Source organism: Scomber japonicus, chromosome 16, assembly GCF_027409825.1.
Source record: "Scomber japonicus isolate fScoJap1 chromosome 16, fScoJap1.pri, whole genome shotgun sequence".
Classification (NCBI taxonomy): Eukaryota; Metazoa; Chordata; class Actinopteri; order Scombriformes; family Scombridae; genus Scomber; species Scomber japonicus.
Genome location: NC_070593.1, coordinates 22154414 through 22172340, shown reverse-complemented (window position 1 = coordinate 22172340; position 17927 = coordinate 22154414). Strand labels below are relative to the sequence as shown.

The window sequence follows — 17927 nt, the reverse complement described above, 5'->3', positions numbered from 1 at the left end:
CTACTGACTTGCATGATCTCTCGAATTTTTGTGCAAGCATCAGTAGCAGTTAAAATATTTAATTTTCCCTAGGAAATATCTCAACATCTTCCTGCAAACATTGGTACAGACAGTTATGGTTCCCAGATGATGAACGCTAATAATATTGGTGCTCCTCTGACTTTAAATCTAACACCACCAGCAGTTGACATCAAGTTAGCATGTGCTTAATGACAGCTGACACATTTTATAGTGAAAATATTACACTTTACTTTCTTCTTTAAAAACTAATTCATGTTGGTTTAATATTAGTTTTTCACATCTTAATTATGTTTGCAAAGCTACAGTAGCACAAGAGGCAGGAAAACCCCTTGAGATGAAGGAGGTGGAGGTTCACCTCAAGATTAGTTAACATTCACAAATAAAATAAGATTTTGTAGGTATACAAGATAAAATGCTGAAGTGAACTTCGGTCTCTACTTAAAACTATATTTGTTCACTTCCCTTTGGTAAACACCCAAAATAGCCTCCCCATGCCTCTCTATGAGGTCGTAGAACCAGGTGGATTTTTTATTTACAGACTTTTTGGAAAATGTTTTTCCCAGACTGGCAAGAAACACTATATGGTAACTTCATTAACTTTGATTTTCAACATATAATTCAACATTTTGAAAAAAGTCACAAAAACAAAAAAAGTCATGTAATACCCCCGATAACTCTCTAGGGTTGAAATTTTGAATTCTCATGTATTTCAATGAGTGCCCTATAAAAGGTCACGGTAATCATGCAGTCATGGAAGTTATAAAACTATCTATCTCTACTAAAAATGACAGCACAAATAATTTACTGTAGTTTTATTACATATTAACTTAATCATTTACAGTGTGTAATGACCAACTCCTCTAAAATGCCCTGTACCCTGTCAGTTTCGCATCATTAAGAATATTTTCACAATCGCATACTCTTAGTTATTCCTGGTCACGTGAAAATACCTTACCTTTTAAATGTCTGTAATTGAGTTCCCCCCATTTATCTTTGTCAATGTCAGATAGTAGCATGAGTAAGTTCTAAATGGATTCAGCATGGGTCAGGTCATAGGCCTTTATTGAGGGAGTATTCCCTGTAGTGCTTGGCCACGAAAAAGCTCCAGAGTTCTCTTCTTTTCTTTTCTCTTTGGAGACATGATTAATGTAATGTAATTCATCATAAAGCCAAACGGTTCAATAGTGGTCAAGGATCAAAAACCACCAGTAACCTCCTATGGTGTCAAAGAGGTCTTGCATGCAAGGTCTGTCTGGGATTGTCTTTCGATTTAAAAGTCAATGCAAAGTCGGATACCTTCCTTCTTGCATAAGGCAGCATAAGGTAGATGGATTTAACAGTCCATCCTCTTGCAAACAAGTCGTGAAGTGGTTTAAGAATGGAGGTATAGGTATTGTACTGGACTGTTTTCTTGCAGTGATTGACACGTGTAAGCTGGCAATATATCCAATATCATCCCGTGTAAATGTTGAGATTTCTCATACAGCATGTCTCTAACAACCTGCTGCTGTTCTTCATCCAGATGACTTATATGAACAGGAAGTTGCCATAGGCTAGTGGATTTATGAGTTTCCATCTCAGGGAACCTCTACCAGGCCCACAAATGCATCACATTCTTTTAACAGTTCTAAGGATGTTTTTAAATTTATAGTTTATTTGCTCTGGTCTGAATCAATGGATGAGTGGGTAAACTTGTTGTGTTTTCCCCTTAGTGTGGTTTCTTTTCACATAGAAAAAATGTGATTGAACCAAAATGCATCAGTAAAAGCCAGGTGAGAATGTCCACACCACTCATAGGTCAGATGTGTCTGAGGCAGGGGCAAGACAGTAGGAAGAAGGTCCTGAAGATGGTCTTCTCGCAGTTCAGTGTGGCTGCTGTCATCAGAACTGGTGTTGGTGAACCTAAACTGAGGAGGGGAAAAAGGGGCTGCCAAATAATCTTTTACATGTCACACATACATACGTCCAATAAGCATCTCTACTGCTCACTATGTTTGTGTAATCTGTACATAAACCAAAGTGCAAAAAGGACAAGACTATTTCTTGCCTGGGAGCACTGAATTCCTGCAGGATATGATGGTTGCCTGGCAACTGCTGGTAAAATGCTCCATGAAATATGAGTGTGAAAAAGTGAGGTTTTTTTGCAGATTAATTTAAATGAGATATCAATTAGTGAGATTTGGAGGGGAGAGTGATATCAAGCTTCTCATCTAAGTTAGCAAAAATGAGCATATTTGCCAAACTTTAAATTGATTCCTTTAAAGTAGTGATTGCTGGTTTTGACTTGAAAATGATTGTTTATTCAAGAAAATAGTTTGGCAACAGATGTCAACCAGTAACTGAAGAAACAGATCAGTAACCAATTATAGCCCCAGTACCAAAAACAAGTTCCTGCCCATCTGAAAGTCTAGTTTTATACAAGATGTTTTGCTGTTTCCTCTCCACTCTTGTCTGGCAGCTGCAATCCTCTCTCAACTCCTGTCTTGCTTGTTCCCATAATCTGTGCTCCAAAAATGGCCACAGCTGGTAAGGTAGGTATAATCCAACACCTGGGCAATTATATCAATATTATGTCTATAATTGTTTTGTCATATATGTTTGAATATTGCCTATGTATCATATCTTTAAAACACCTGTGAAAAAAAAGCAATGTAACAGTATCACATTCATATAACTTTAAAGTATATTGTGTGATTATTATGTGATCATGTATTGTGTATTTGTGTATGCAGTACTGATATGGATGGAGTATGATGGATGTCATACCGAGTTGATACCTGATAGTACTTTGAATAAGCATATTTTGGCCAGGCCCAAAACGGATGTTCAAATGTACTGCACTCCAGCTTTAACCTTAAAATATCCCCTCTTTCTGTCTCTGCCTCTCTCTTTTGCATCAGTAATCTCATGTTTGATTTCCTACACATATTGAAACTTTCCAGTCAGTGTTTACGCAACTGTTGGCAAAGATGAGAATCTAATGAGCCAATAATAACAAAGAAAATAGTGGGAGCCAAATAATTCAATCATACTTTGAAAGAAAAAAGACAAACAAATTCAAGGCAAACCACCATTTATCAAATATACATCAAATCTAACAACTGATTGATTAATAGTTTGGCGTAAACAATGTGTCAACAATGTTGCTTTTCATATGATTTCTCCTTTTCCCAGGGGCAGCTTTATCATTGAGAGAGATTGAGGCCATTTCGTAACAGTGTGACCCTTTAAAAAAAGTAACCCATCCTAGTATGGTTTAACAGACACACCCCCAACCCCTATTGTTATTGTCAAACCCAGTGCTGGGGAAATTCATGTGGTTTGTTACTGCCTTCTAGGTCATCAAGTGCAAGGCAGCAGTGGCCTGGGAGCCTAACAAGCCATTGGTGATTGAGGAGATTGAGGTAGCCCCACCCAAGGCCAACGAGGTCCGCATCAAGGTAAAGGACATCTATTATCAAGACACACAAATGCATTATTGGTATCTTACTGCACTTGTGAATGTGGTCCATGTATTGCATATACATACAGTACAGTCAAAGTGACATCATTCAATTTTATATTCTGGGACTGAAATTTTGTAGTGGTTTAATATGACATTGACATTACAATTGTGCAATACAATGTGCAAGTAGTGTTTTCATTGTCTTTGGTGTAGATTGTGTCCACCTCATTGTGTCGCTCAGATCTGTACTATCTTTTGGAGAGTGGGAGTAATGATGGCTTCCCAATGGTCCTCGGCCACGAAGCAGCTGGCATTGTAGAAAGTGTCGGGCCTGGAGTCACAGAATTTCAGTCAGGCACGTTTCAAATAGTTCAACATTTTTGCACTTACGTTTATTAGTTCTCTTTCTGAGATGAGAAGAGGAATACCACTTACATGTTTGGACAATGAGTATGGAGCTAAATTTGTGATGTTTTTAGCTTGGCATATAGAGCGTAAACAGCTAGCTTGGCTCTGTCCATAGTTTATGTTGTAAATATGTTGACCACCACCTCTAAAGCTCACTATCAATGCATTATATCTGATTAATCTCTGTATTAACAGAAATGTAAAACAACAATTTGGGGAATAAGGGAACTAAACTTTTTTTCACTACAAGTTGGCTTTTGATTTAATGAAAATGTTTTTTTCTTTCAGGAGACAAAGTGATCCCTCTGTTTCTCTCCCAGTGTAGAGAATGTCGCTTCTGTAAGAGTCCAAAGACCAACCTGTGTTACAACACATGGTGAGTTAAATAAGCACTCACCTCATGGTCTCCACTCCATTATATCTTCATTGTCATCATCTTTTAATTGGTCTTCATTCAGTTAAAGCCCTATGAACATTTTATTCAATTTGTCACTATACAATACCACAGTACACAAAGTCTAGATCTGGAACCATCTAATAATACAAGAGTTCATTCAAGTCTTATTTAAGGTTGGGTTATTACCTCAACAATGTTTCTCGCAAAGGGCCATTGATCGTAGCGATGGAATGGAAGAACTAGACTCCAGGTTAACCTGTAAGGGCAAGAAGCTGATGCAGTTTTTGGGAATCAGTACATTCTCTGAGTACACTGTGGTTAACCAGATTGCTGTGGCAAAGATCGACCCTGCTGCCCCTCTTGACAAAGTCTGCCTCCTTGGCTGTGGGGTCTGCACAGGATATGGAGCCGCAGTTAACACTGCTAAGGTGTGTGAGTATGTTTGAGTGTTAGAAACAGCCTAACATGGATAATTGATCAAAATTATTGGAGTAACATAAAGTAACATTTTGTGGATCAGTTTAGTGGCTGTAAAACTAGCCATATTTGTGACATCAAAACAAATGTTTTCCGTCTTTTTACTCATTTTGCCAAAGAAAGCCTTAACATTCATTATTACAGAACGGAGGACCAAGAAGACAAACCTAAAATGCCATGTTGACAAGAGTTTTGTCTCTGCAGGTGGAACCAGGCTCTACATGTGCTGTGTTTGGTATGGGAGCCGTGGGTTTGGCTGCAGTCATGGGCTGTAAGGCTGCAGGAGCCAAAAGGATTATTGCTGTCGACGTCAACCCAGACAAGTTTGAGAAAGCCAAGGTGTTTGGTGCCACTGAGTTTGTGAACCCCAAGGACCACAGCAAACCCATTAGCCAAGTGCTGTCTGAGATGACTGATGGAGGAGTGGACTACTCCCTGGAATGTGTTGGGAATGTGGAACTCATGGTGAGAAAAATTTAATTTAGAAATATTATAAAGACTTTACCCAGCTATTAAAACAATCACCTTTATTACAAGCCCACCTACTCTGTGCTATTTCTCCTAATCTAGCGCAGTGCCTTGGAGTCCTGTGTGAAAGGCTGGGGTGTCAGCGTGATAGTTGGCTGGACAAATTTGCACGATTTTGCTTCCCGACCTATTCAACTCATCACTGGGCGGACATGGACAGGCTCTCTGTTTGGTGGTAATAGCTGCAGGCTTATGTTCTGCAATTCTTTAGTATTCTGGTATTACTCTGTTAAGACTCTTTATGCTCTTACTTAGTGTTGTTGTGTGCTTTGTGGCTCAGGCTTTAAGAGTAAGGACGGTGTGCCCAAGATGGTTAAAGCCTACCTGGACAAGAAGGTGAAGCTGGATGAGTTCATCACTCATAAGATGACCTTGGACCAGGTCAATGATGCTGTTGAACTGATGAAGCACAGCAAATGGTAGATTTACACTCTATTTACACTTATTCTTTCTGTACTAATAATAGGTACAGTTCTGCTAATTTCCCTTTTGTTTTTGCTCCACAGCATCCGGACCGTCCTGAGTGTTTCTCCACATTAAAACTATAACTGTGGGGCGCACAGGTGGTTAAGAGCGCATACCACATACGCAGCAGACCCCGGTTCAAATCCCGGTTGGAGGACCCTTGCTTCATGTCACCCCCCCCCCCCGTGATTTCCTGTCTCTCTACTGCTAATAAAAGGTGTCTATGTCAGAAAACAATCTTTAAAAAATAAAACTATAACTGTTGCTTTCAATGACTCCAAAGTAACTCCAGTATCTTTTACTTCCATATTATAATGAATTACACAATGCACATAATATAAACTTATTACAAATTATGCACAATATGCATGCCTAACCCTGTACAATTAAATACTTTTCAGTGGAGTATGTGCAGATTGTTGTGAGAATCATCTTTAGTGTTAACATAAAACAGATAATCATGTCAAAGTGTTTAGAGCAAAATAAATGATCTAAACAGATGAGATCCATGAAGTCTTTGTTTATGTTCTGGTTTTGTTTGCGTGTGTGTGTGTGTGTGTGTATGTGTGTGTGTGTGTGTGTGCGTGTGTGTGTGTGTCACTGCCACAATCTTCTCATTGTTGATATTGACAGTGATAATCCTCCCTGTTGTAGGGGTTTCCCTGGCACTCTGAGTGGAGGGAGTGAGGGACAAATCTGGGAAGTAGTTTATCGTTTGCCACCTGGGAGGCACATGGCCAACTATGGAGGGTGGGTTATAAGGAGATTCCCTTATTTATATATTGTGGTTTGGGTCTTGTTCTGTGTAACTGGGGTTGGAGGCAACCCCTGGGTTGGCTTAGTGTCCTTGTAGATGTTCAGAAGCTTGTGGTTGGAGTTGTGGATTGGAAAACCTGTTCACCAAAGGGAGCTTTCTGCAGTAGGTGGGTATATTGTAGATGTAGACCAGAGGCCTGTACTACGAAGCTGGATTTTCTCTTATCGAGGTAACTTCAGGGTTCACCCTGGGTTTTCGGTACTACGACGCTGGTTCACTTCTTACCGCGGTAAATCACCATGGTAACTGATGCTGAACGGCTAACCTGCTCCGGAGCAGGTTATGTTCTGGATAAGAGATCAATGAGTACAAAACCTCCTGACCAATCAGTTCTCTTAGAAAATGACCTGCCCATTCTTAAAAGATCCTGTCAACATTGGTGCGGATTGTGAGAGGAGCGCTTATGCAAAAAATTGCATCTATCGATGCAATTTTTTAATTGACCAAAATATATATTTAAAAAATAATCCTTGAGGCACATGAGGGATATTAATCTGTATGTTATACAGTTGGTTTGACATCCTGAGATCAAAGGGTCAGGGAGCATAATAACTGTATTTATTTATTGTAATGAATTGACGAAAAGATATAAATTAATCCTTGAGGCACATGAGGGATATTATTCTGTATGTTATACAGTTGGTTTGACATCATTCACTCAAATGGTTGAAGCGCATCATAGGTTTGTATTTTGAATGTTGAATATTAAACTAACTTAATGTCTCTTATGAAAGGAAGGGCACTGAGGAAGCGCTCTGCCCGAAACGTCTGTGCTGTAATAAAGTGACATTGAATGATCAGAGTGCTGTCCGTATTGTCTGATAAATTAATATTGTATGATTTCATGAATTTACACATTAACAGAGTCGGCAATTTTCTGCAAGCATTCCTTCCTGGCTTTTGCTGCTTTTGGTCTGGATGATGTGTTTGAATTCTTCATATTTCATATTTTTAATAATTGTCTGCTCCTCCATGGTAAAGTAGTCTGCTCTGCAGGGTTTCTGCATGTTTGTGATTGGTCAGACGCTGCAAACACCTCCCCTTTATGTAGTACCGCTTATCAGGATTGCGAATGTCTGGATAGGTCAACCCAGGTAACGCAGAGATATCCTGGGTATGTTAATCCAGCTTCGTAGTACAGGCCTCAGTATTGGTCTGATTTTGAGTGCAATGTTTGAGCACGTAATGTGTGTCCTGTGGGTGTGGTCTTCACGTGTCGTGTAGGGTGAATTGCATGGTGATGGACTGACAGGTGTGCTTGGGTGTGACCGTAATCTCTTGTTTGCAAGTACAAACTTGCATAGCACAAGGTGATGTAACACAAAGTGCTTCGCATAGTCATAACAAAATAGTAATTAAACACAGGAACTCATGGAACGCCATCATAACTCAAGAATCTGAAATGAGGAAACACCAGAGGTAGGATTCAAATTTAAAGATACAATTATATAAAAAAAAGTCACTATAGAATGAAGTGAGTAAAATAGGAGATGTTAGGAGTAAAAGTGTAATCGAGTGGAGATGGTAGGACTCAGTAGCAGCACATACACACCACATGTATAGTTGAAGATTTATTGTCTATGGCAGGTGTGGTGGAGAACAGGAGAATAGCATCTAGACACAGTTCGTAAGACAGAAGATCAGAACCAGATACACCCTCGAAGACAAACAGTGATAAGAAAACAGGACTGATGGAAATTCACACTGCAAAAAAAGCACAGGAACACCAGGCAGACAGAAATCAGGTACAGCTGATCTAGTAGTCGGGGACAGAAGGCTGAGGCATTTACCAGGGCAGAGACGAGCACTGGAGAGTCTTGCATGGGAACAAAGAATAACCTGACAATGAGTGAGTGGTCAGGAGAATCATATACTGTATAGTGGCTTGATTACTGAGGTGTAGTGGAGAGTCCAGGTGAACACAGTTGACTGATGAGGTGGGTGTGTCTGACTGGTAAAGTGGAGTAGAGTTGAGGTAAACGGAAATTTATCAGGGTGACAGGTAATAGGAGAAGCAGAACTGTGACAAAAACAGTAAAAGTAATAAAGTAAAACAAACATGAAAGGTGGGTTATGAAGAAGAAAACGATCAGATAGAATGAACAGAATAGTAAAACAGGCTAAAATTGAAAATAAAAGGCAGATTAATCATGTGCAATTATAGAATCTGAATGTGTATGTAGGCTGTTCTCTGTATTCCATTGTGTGTGTAGTTGGGTGGAAATGATAACTGTAAATGGCTCAGTCAGTTTGCTTTGTCTCCTGTTGTGTGCAGAGTGTGGGTGTGCTCAATCTGCTGCTGGTTTTCACTACATGAAACAGCTGAGTCGATGTATGGAGAGCCGCTGCCACCAGAGAATACAGTGCGACACTGATGCAGCGACCGGCCAGCAACGAAACTGTAACCAGCAACAGTACCGCAGTACTTGGCGAGACGGTTTTGGCTTTGCAACACACGGGGGAGAGAAGTTGAGCACACCCAGCCACAGATGTCCTATTTCACCCTATCCAACTGACTCTTAGCTCCCCAGGCTTTGGCCTTGTTTTATCTCAGTTTATTGATTTATTTATCAGTAGCCATCCAATAAAGTTTGTTTTTTTTAACTATACAATCTGTCTTCATCCCATTTCTTTCTACACTGGTTGGTCAATTCTGAAATGGTTGTTTTACATTGGTCTTATCTAATAACATATTTATAGATCTTTTATAACTATATATTTATGTTTCCTGACACCGTTCTTCACCTCTGTTAAATCACATGAAAGAGGAAATGAGCCATGAGGAAAGATTTACAGCTAGTGTTTAGGCACAGCCCACAGAGGCAGGTCCATTCTTTGTGATTGGTCTAAACAATGATAAAACTTGCACTCTTACTTACCCTTGACAGTCTGGTTGTGACACAGCATGGCGACAACAGGGAAGGTAAGCACACTGACTTCTCATCTTTCACTTTAGAATAATGAACTTCTCTACATGTTTCAATGAATTTGAGCCGTTCTACGCACAAGAATGCTGCTAGAGTTGTCAGGACTTGTGGTCTGCTCTGTCAAGTGCTTATACAAAAGGGGGATGTTTACAGTTCAGGAAGAAGGATGTGGAAGAGGGGCTGGAATCTGTTGTTTATTAGGACGTTAGTTATAATTTAACAGCTGTAAAAAGAGAAGCAATCCCTCTGTTGCACTGTTTCGCAACCTGAAATGGACAGAAAATACTGTGTGTCTTCCAAGGGACACACAAAAGGTCTCCAATGACTCATTTTCTAAGTCTTAGTTTAGATTAGCTGCTGTTGCAACATGACTGCACAAGTATGGAAAATCTTTCTTAAAAACAGGTTTTTATAGTTCTGTTATATTCAACCTGTTGAGAACTACATCTAAGAACTGATCTTGTTTTAGACAATCTATAGTAAAAGGGGGACAGTTGTATTGTGTCTTCCTCCACCCTTTTAACTGTAATACTTCCTCTATGGCACTGAATGAGTTAAATATCCAGAGAGTTGTTGTGTTGAGTGATCACAGGCCATCTGTTGGCTGTTTTAGGTCATCCGCTGCAGAGCTGCGGTAGCATGGGAGGCCGGAAAACCCCTCGCAATGGAGGAGGTGGAGGTGGCGCCTCCTAAAGCTGGGGAGGTTCGCCTCAAGGTAATGATTTGTTTGCAATTTACATTTAGAATTTGATGGTGTGTACAAGACAAAGGTGTGGCAATCAGATACATGCAGGGCTGTAACAATGGAGGTTGTAAAAAAAACCCAAACACATGCTGATAACAGTATATCTTATCATGTATACTGTTTATAGCCTTAACCGTACACTTATCAACTCCTGTTAACTGCTTATCTCTAGCTAATTTAGTCATTTAGTGTACACAGTCCAATAGCACAGTGGACTTTGTTTGCACCATTAGTTATTACTCCTTATATTATTTAACCCTTAAACAGGCAAGAGTGGAACATGAGATGTGAAAACTAAAATCCTAGTTATCTCATGTAAAACATTTCCACAAATCTACTTTTAAAAGTACAATTTTGGATTTTTATGAGTTGTATCTCCTCCACAATACATTGACCCTATTAAGGTATAAAAATGGACATAATGGTAAACAACTGAATGCTTTATTTGATCAAGAGAAGTGATACAGTCTCTGCTCATTAATATCACACATACTACAAGTTTTATAATTTATATCAAAGTATAAACCAACCACAAGCTTCAGTTCTACCAATCTAGTCGTCCCAATTCAAGGCACAGACAATTGAATAACCACCTTAACCAATCCTGCTCCAAAAAAGGTGTTAAAGAGTCTGTATCTCCTGGTGCACACTGCCTGTTTAAGGGTTAAAAGGGGAATCACTGTACTGTATTCTTGTAAAATAATGACACTTCTAATTGAGCTGATTTGTTTCCAGTGATAGAAGAAACATTCACAACCTTTACTTCAGTTAAAGTACCAATACAGCAGTTTAAAAATACTCCACTACAAGTAAAGGTCCTACATGAATAATCCTACTTAAAGTATACAAGTATTAAATAGCTGCTTGCAAAAATAAAGTTACAAAGTGCTTTACAATAATGTATAAGATCCAAAACATAAGACATACACATATATAACATTGTTATATTATTAATACTGAAGCATTAGTGCTAGAGCAGCATGTTACTGTTGTAACTGCTGGAGGTGGAGCTAGTTTTCACTACTTTATACATGTAACTAGTTTAGTCCAGTGGTTCCCAATTGAGGAGTGGGGCTCCTCCAAAAGGTCACCAGATAAATGTGAGGGGTGGTGAGATGATTAATGGGAGAGAAAGAAGAAACACAATTAAGTTCTCATACATAAATCTGCTTTCAATTTGTTTTTTGTTTTGTTTTGTTTGGTGAAATATTGGATCATTTGAAGATTTATTGGGATGAAATAATGGGAGAACTCACTATTTGACATCTAAAATGTTACCCTGACTACACGCTGCTTTTTGTAAGATGTCAAAAGACAAAAAGGTTAGAAACAACTGGTTTCATCTTTAACAATGTGTTGCATTTTAAAAGCTTGTCATATTATCTACAGAGTCAAATCTTCATATGAAAAGTGACTATAGCTGTCAAATAATTGTATTAGAGTAGATAGTAAAATATTTCCTGCTGAAATGTAGAGGATTGGAAGTATAAAGCAGCATCAAATGGAAATACTCAAGTAAAGTACAAGTACTTGTAGTTAAGTACAGTACTTAATGTAAAAGGTTTCTCTCTGCCACTGCTTGATTCACCATATTTTAACAGATTTCCATCCTAAAATAAGACTCTAGTATTAAATGGATTGAGCATGCATCAGATTGCAGTCTTATCTTTTAGATTATGGCCACAGGGATCTGTCACACTGACTCCTACACACTGAGTGGGTCCGACCCTGAGGGAGTCTTCCCTGTAGTGCTGGGCCACGAGGGTGCTGGTATTGTGGAGAGTGTCGGGGAGGGAGTCATCCAGTTTAAACCAGGTTATCTTTTCCTCTCTTCTCTTCTCTGACATACCCCAAAAGATTACTGCAGTGCAAGTGTTCAAATATATCAGTGTGCTTGTATTTCAGGTGACACCGTCATACCCTTGTATGTCCCGCAGTGCAGAGAGTGCAAGTTCTGTAAGAACCCCAAAACCAACTTGTGTCAAAAGATCAGGTAAATGTCCTACTCTGTGCTGCTTTGCAGTTCAGCTGTTAAATTAAAAATCAATCTTGCTTTGTGTGTGCACCTCAGAGCAGCTAAATTTGTGCTTGTGTGATGTTCTCCAGGCTCACTCAGGGCAAAGGCTTGATGCCAGATGGGACCTCCCGTTTCTCCTGCAAGGGCAAGAGCCTCTTCCACTTCATGGGCTGCAGCACATTCTCTGAGTACACAGTGGTGGCTGAGATCTCCCTGGCCAAAGTGAATGACAAGGCCCCTCTGGACAAGGTGTGTCTGCTGGGCTGTGGTATCACAACCGGCTATGGAGCAGCGTTGAACACTGCCAAGGTGAGTCAGCCTCCTCGCCAATGTCACTGTGCCACAATTAGTCAATACAGCCAGTCACAAGTGTGTCTACATACTGCATACTGCTTTATTAGCACTGTTATAAATAGGCTTGTTCATCTTGTTGTGATAGACTATTGTACCCAAGATAAGTGTCTAATGATTGAAAGTCATAAAACTAAATCAAAAGAGAATGATTAATTAAATATGAATGGAACATTTTGGACAGCACACTTTCTTAGCACCAAAGCAACCTCTATTTTTTGTAGTCCAGACATGCCATTGGGCAACATTACCCATGATTTAAATCTCATGGCTCAGGGATTCACAGAGGTTTTGCATTTGGCCTAATTACTGGGATGTATATATCTAGCTCTTGGTGTTCTTTCTTTCAGTTTCCCTTGTATGCCTGAAGAAGCTCCACAGTATGAGTGAAAGTTAGCATGTTACTGTATTAGAAAGCAGAGGTTATTTTGTACTTGTATACAACTGTCCTACCTAGCATAGCCTTGATCGATGGAAAAAACAAAATCACCTTTGCTCTGGGCCATTGATCTTTGGTCCAAAATCAATCATTAATCCAATCATTCTCTGCGCAACTCACACTTTATTCCACAGGATATATATATGGAAGACAGGGAAAAACTCTAAGACTCCTAATCTAGCACTATTTTTGTGATTCCTTTGGTGTACTTTTTAGCCACTTTAAGAATGCAGCTCAAGATGAGCAATAGCCATGTCACTCGGTTGGGTTGTAAATTGGTCCAAACTGAAAAATCTCAACTACTATGGGTTAGATTGCCATGAAATGTTCCCTGTTTGATGTCTCTAAATGGCTTTGGTGATCAATTCAATTTTCCTCTAGTGGCACCATGAGATTGACATTTGTGGTTTTGAATGAAATCTCTTGATAACTACTTGGTTGTCATGAAACTTGACAATGACAATAGTGTCCTCCTGATTTTTTTTTAAATATAATTTTGATAAGCCCCAAGCTTTAATAAAGCATGATCAAAGTCCAAACGTTAATTTTTCCAAATCTCTTCTTACATCAGCTTCAACTACCCTATATTTTGTGTTCATTAGCAAATCTTAGCACGCTAACTGGATAAAGTAAGATGCTGAATCATGGTAAACATTGTTTAGCATGTCACAGTTGTCAGGGTGGGTATGTGAACATGCTGTCAAAGCTTAAAGCACTGCTGTTACTATTAAAGAACAGCTTGACAGAGCTGCTAGCATGGCTGCAGTCTTTTTTTGGTATTGTGGCATATGTTATAATTTTGACTATAGATTTTGTATGCCTATTTATTAGTATGAGCTTGCAGGTACGTGCAGTATTTACCTCATGACAGACCTCAGCCTGAAGAAGAATGCACCTGCAAAATACGTGTAGCAGCACGTATGAGATGTTCTTTCCTCTCCTGTTCTTCACCCTGCAGGTGGAGGCTGGGTCAACCTGTGCTGTGTTTGGTCTGGGAGCACTAGGTCTCGCAGCAATCATGGGCTGTAAAGTAGCCGGAGCCACAAGAATCATTGGAATTGATCTCAACCCTGACAAGTTTAAAACGGCTCGCGAGTTTGGTGCCACAGACATGGTGAACCCTAAGGACCACAGCAAACCAATCCAAGAGGTCCTAGTAGAGATGACAGATGGAGGCGTTGACTACTCCTTCGAATGTGTGGGCAATGTGGCAATCATGGTGAGTAAGATTGGCCCACAGCTCAGCTGACATGGCTTCATGAAAATGGTGGTTGGTTCAGTGTTTTTACAACAATTGAATTCTTGCCAGAGTGAGAAAGCCTCCCAACCCCCACCCCAATTCTATGACCCTTTGATATACTTTTTTCAAAAGAGTACATTTAAGATAAACTATAACCATAAATACTGTGCTGAGGTTGTGGTGCTGTTTGGATCAGACTGACCTCTTACTGCTCCGATGTTGTCTCTTGGTGACAGAGGGCAGCCCTGGAGGCCTGCCATAAAGGATGGGGTACCAGCGTCATCATCGGTGTGGCAGCAGCTGGGAAAGAGATTGCCACCCGACCATTCCAGCTGGTGACTGGCCGCACATGGAAGGGCACTGCCTTTGGAGGTAATCAATTAATCAATCAATCAATCAATCAATCTTTATTTGTATAGTGCCAAATCACAGCAAAAGTCACCTCAAGGCATTTTTCACATAGAGTAGGTCTAGACTGTACACTTTAATTTAAAGAGACCCAACATTCCCCCATGAGTTAGTTAATATGAGTTGGTAACAAGCCATATGAAGTGAGCACAGTTTGCTTTGTGATGATTTGAGGAGGTACCTAAATCAAATACAGTCTAACCTGTGATCCAAGAAGAATACATATTTCATCATTGTACTATTTTTCAAAAGGTGGGTGTGATTGAGATGAAAGTAACTGTTGAGTGAAATCTGTGCAACAGAGAGAGCACTCAGCTTTCATGCAAGGATATGTTATGTGCACATTCTGCACACTGATGTAAAGATCTAATTATTCATTTTATACAATAAATGTTTTGTGAGTCAGGCTTAAATATATGTGGGTGTAGATTTAGTTGGAGCTCAACGCCTTGTTTGCTTTCTCATATGTAGAATCATATTTAAACATTTGCTGAATGGGTCTGTATTGAATGAAAGATGATTCACGTTCTTCACATAATGCTCATTTACACTGACAAACAATTCTTATCACATTTGCATAACATGTCCTTTGATTCACTTGTATTGATACTCTCAGTAATGATTGAGTGTCATTGAAGTACTGCCATGCAAGTAGTTCTTTTGTGTGGAAAAAACACTTGAGATGTTTGTCAAATCATCTGATGAAGCACAAATCACTCCTCTCTTCTACTTCATAAATCCATTCACACTTTTCCCAGGTTACAAGAGTGTCGACAGTGTTCCCAGACTGGTGGAGGAGTATATGAATAAGAAACTGAAAGTGGATGAATTTGTGACTCACACTCTGCCCTTTGAGAAGATCACCGATGGGTTTGATCTCATGCATGCTGGAAAATGGTAAGACAGATTTTGAAGCTTGTTATGTTAATGTGCTTGTTGCTCGGGTGTCTCTCTGGGTTTTGTTTACTGAATGCCTCAGAAGGCGTCCCTGCTGCCCTCTATTGAGGACAAAGCTGAGATGTGATGAATAGTGTGATGCAGAATTTCTTTTTTCAAATAATTTACTCCCTGAGAGGCCGTCCTTCAATAGATGACAGTCGATTGTATCAGTACAGTATTTTAAGCCTTAAAAAAATGCTGTGTCCTCAATCTAATCCCATGCCTCTCTTTCAGCATTCGCGTCGTCCTCCAGTTCTAGAGGCACACAGTGGAGCACACAGAAACCACAATCTCACTCCATGTTTACTCTGCTCAATTTAATAAATAATCTTTCAGCTCCCTGTTCAAGTCTGTTTTATTTGAACAATGCACAGTCAGAAACCTCTTTGATCAGCATTTCCCCCCTGAAGGAACACATATGCATGCACAGAACATTGTGAGACGGAAACAGATAAACCAAAACAAGATTATTCAGAAATATTCTTTGATCTAAACTGAATGAATAATAAGTACAACCACAAACAACCAATTGGCACTTGTGTTGGCAGGTTGCTAAATGATAAGGACTGCTGAGGGATTCTTTTTTTTAGTATCACGGACATCAAGGCATGATGAAGTTGCAAAAAGATGCAGATAGAAGTCCAACTTGCTTAAACACTAGCAAAAATGCTGTTTTTCTACCTGTATGGTTTGAGTACTCTGCTATTTTGTAATGATGTGATTGGTTCATACTCCATACTTCACACTCCTAATTGTAAATCTAAGAATCTCCAAGCTTGAGTAATTCTTCACTTTCATTTTCAAACTGTAACTGACTTGAGAAAATTAGTCTGACGCCTCATTCTCAACTACGCCATTCCTGGTTAAGTGAAACATGTTAATAGACATGTTTAGCATGTTTATGCTTCACTTCTGCTGTATTTCAGCCTATTCTCATGCAATTAAGATTAGACATAGGTATTAACTCAATAAGGCAACACAGCTAAAGAGTTATGTGTATTGAGTTGGGATGACATAGGAAAAAAGTACTGAACACACTTACTGAAATGTATTTGGTGGAGTAGCCTTTGTTTACAATGACAACTTCAAGACGCCTCCTGTACAAAGAAACTAATGTCTAAGTGTCTAGGGGGGATTTTGGCCCATTCTTCTAAGCCGAGAGTCTTCAAATGTTCAAGAGTCCGGGGGGGCCTGCTAGTGAATCCTTATCATCAGCGCGTTCCACAAATGGTCTGTTGAGTTCAAGTTGGGTGACTGGGACATTATTTTCTTTCTCTGGAACTAGTTGAGAGTCTCCTTTGCAGTATGTTCTGGATCATTGTCCTGTTGGATGGTCCACCTGCGTCTCATCGTCATTGTCCTGGTGGATGGCAGCAGATCCTTTTCAAGTATATTCTGATACTTGTGTAGCCTGGCAAAATGAAACCGGCACAGGCCAGAAATAACTTTTTGGGGTCTTTATTCTGAACAGGAGAGTTTGGTGTTCAGATGAGATAGAAAAAATTAAATAAAGCTTTCAAACAAAACACACAGACGGTTCTCTGCTGTATATGCAGTTCTTGTAGATAAACAAAATCAGTATCATCAGAGGACTCGTGCCTGCTTCAGGAGTAACACCTGGGCTCTTCACTGTTTTCTGTATGGTAATAGTCTTAATCATCATAAACTACTGGTGCTGAAACACTCACTACCAAAGACTGCAGAGATAAGTATGTTAATACAAAAGAGTGCAAAAATAACTATAATGGTTTCTTCCCTATTACACAAAGAGCACACAAATTCACAATCATACATTCACAGTTCTTGTAATTTTACAATTAATATGTAAACTTAAATACATACTAACTTGTGCACCTGTCTAGAAGCACAACCAAGAGTGGTGGTGAGACATAACACCCAAGTACATCAGGTTCCTCTCAAGACCATGCTCTTGCCAATATCTGCATATCGGCCACCACCAAACAAATATAGACGTTAGTGTACACCATCTTACGAATTATATGTTATCACTTGATATTTCATACTAACAGTCACATTTTACAAGTGTTTACCTTCAAAAACAGTCCATAATGCCTGAAAAACATTTCGTGGCAATGTTACGGAAAACAAGATCGCTTCCCACCAAAACCTTTCGCCTTCACAGCGGGGTTATCCTAATTGAAACAGTGCCATCTGGTGGCAGTAATAACAACAGTCACATTTTCCTGCCTGGCTAAACATGACTTCATTCATTTTCCCTTCAACAATTTAGATTCTGATGCTCAAAGGTCATCAGGTTTTGGGAGAGCTCTTTGCCTCTACCC

General features: G+C 39.5%; 2 protein-coding genes across 2 annotated transcripts; both read left to right on the top strand.

Moving 5' to 3' along the window:
- The first annotated feature begins 2470 nt into the window (after positions 1–2470).
- Positions 2471–5945, top strand: LOC128375031 (alcohol dehydrogenase 1-like). Its single transcript, XM_053335254.1, has 9 exons — positions 2471–2552; positions 3360–3461; positions 3680–3821; positions 4163–4250; positions 4480–4699; positions 4953–5213; positions 5319–5451; positions 5557–5695; positions 5783–5945. Exons 1-9 carry the CDS (start codon positions 2535–2537, stop codon positions 5814–5816), a joined length of 1137 nt encoding a protein of 378 aa, XP_053191229.1. The 5' UTR covers positions 2471–2534; the 3' UTR covers positions 5817–5945.
- Positions 5946–9446: 3501 nt separating this feature from the next.
- LOC128375191 (alcohol dehydrogenase class-3 chain L) lies at positions 9447–15967 on the top strand. Its single transcript, XM_053335475.1, has 9 exons — positions 9447–9481; positions 10099–10200; positions 11904–12045; positions 12136–12223; positions 12337–12556; positions 13996–14256; positions 14514–14649; positions 15444–15582; positions 15859–15967. Exons 1-9 carry the CDS (start codon positions 9464–9466, stop codon positions 15881–15883), a joined length of 1131 nt encoding a protein of 376 aa, XP_053191450.1. The 5' UTR covers positions 9447–9463; the 3' UTR covers positions 15884–15967.
- The last annotated feature ends 1960 nt before the right edge of the window (positions 15968–17927 follow it).

Excerpts from the sequence above, each read along its gene's own strand:
- LOC128375031 (XM_053335254.1), top strand. Across the intron at positions 4,251-4,479 it reads AACCTGTGTTACAACACATG|GGCCATTGATCGTAGCGATG; the intron begins GTGAGTTAAATA and ends TTTCTCGCAAAG. Across the intron at positions 5,214-5,318 it reads TTGGGAATGTGGAACTCATG|CGCAGTGCCTTGGAGTCCTG; the intron begins GTGAGAAAAATT and ends CTCCTAATCTAG.
- LOC128375191 (XM_053335475.1), top strand. Across the intron at positions 12,046-12,135 it reads AGTCATCCAGTTTAAACCAG|GTGACACCGTCATACCCTTG; the intron begins GTTATCTTTTCC and ends CTTGTATTTCAG. Across the intron at positions 12,224-12,336 it reads AACTTGTGTCAAAAGATCAG|GCTCACTCAGGGCAAAGGCT; the intron begins GTAAATGTCCTA and ends GATGTTCTCCAG.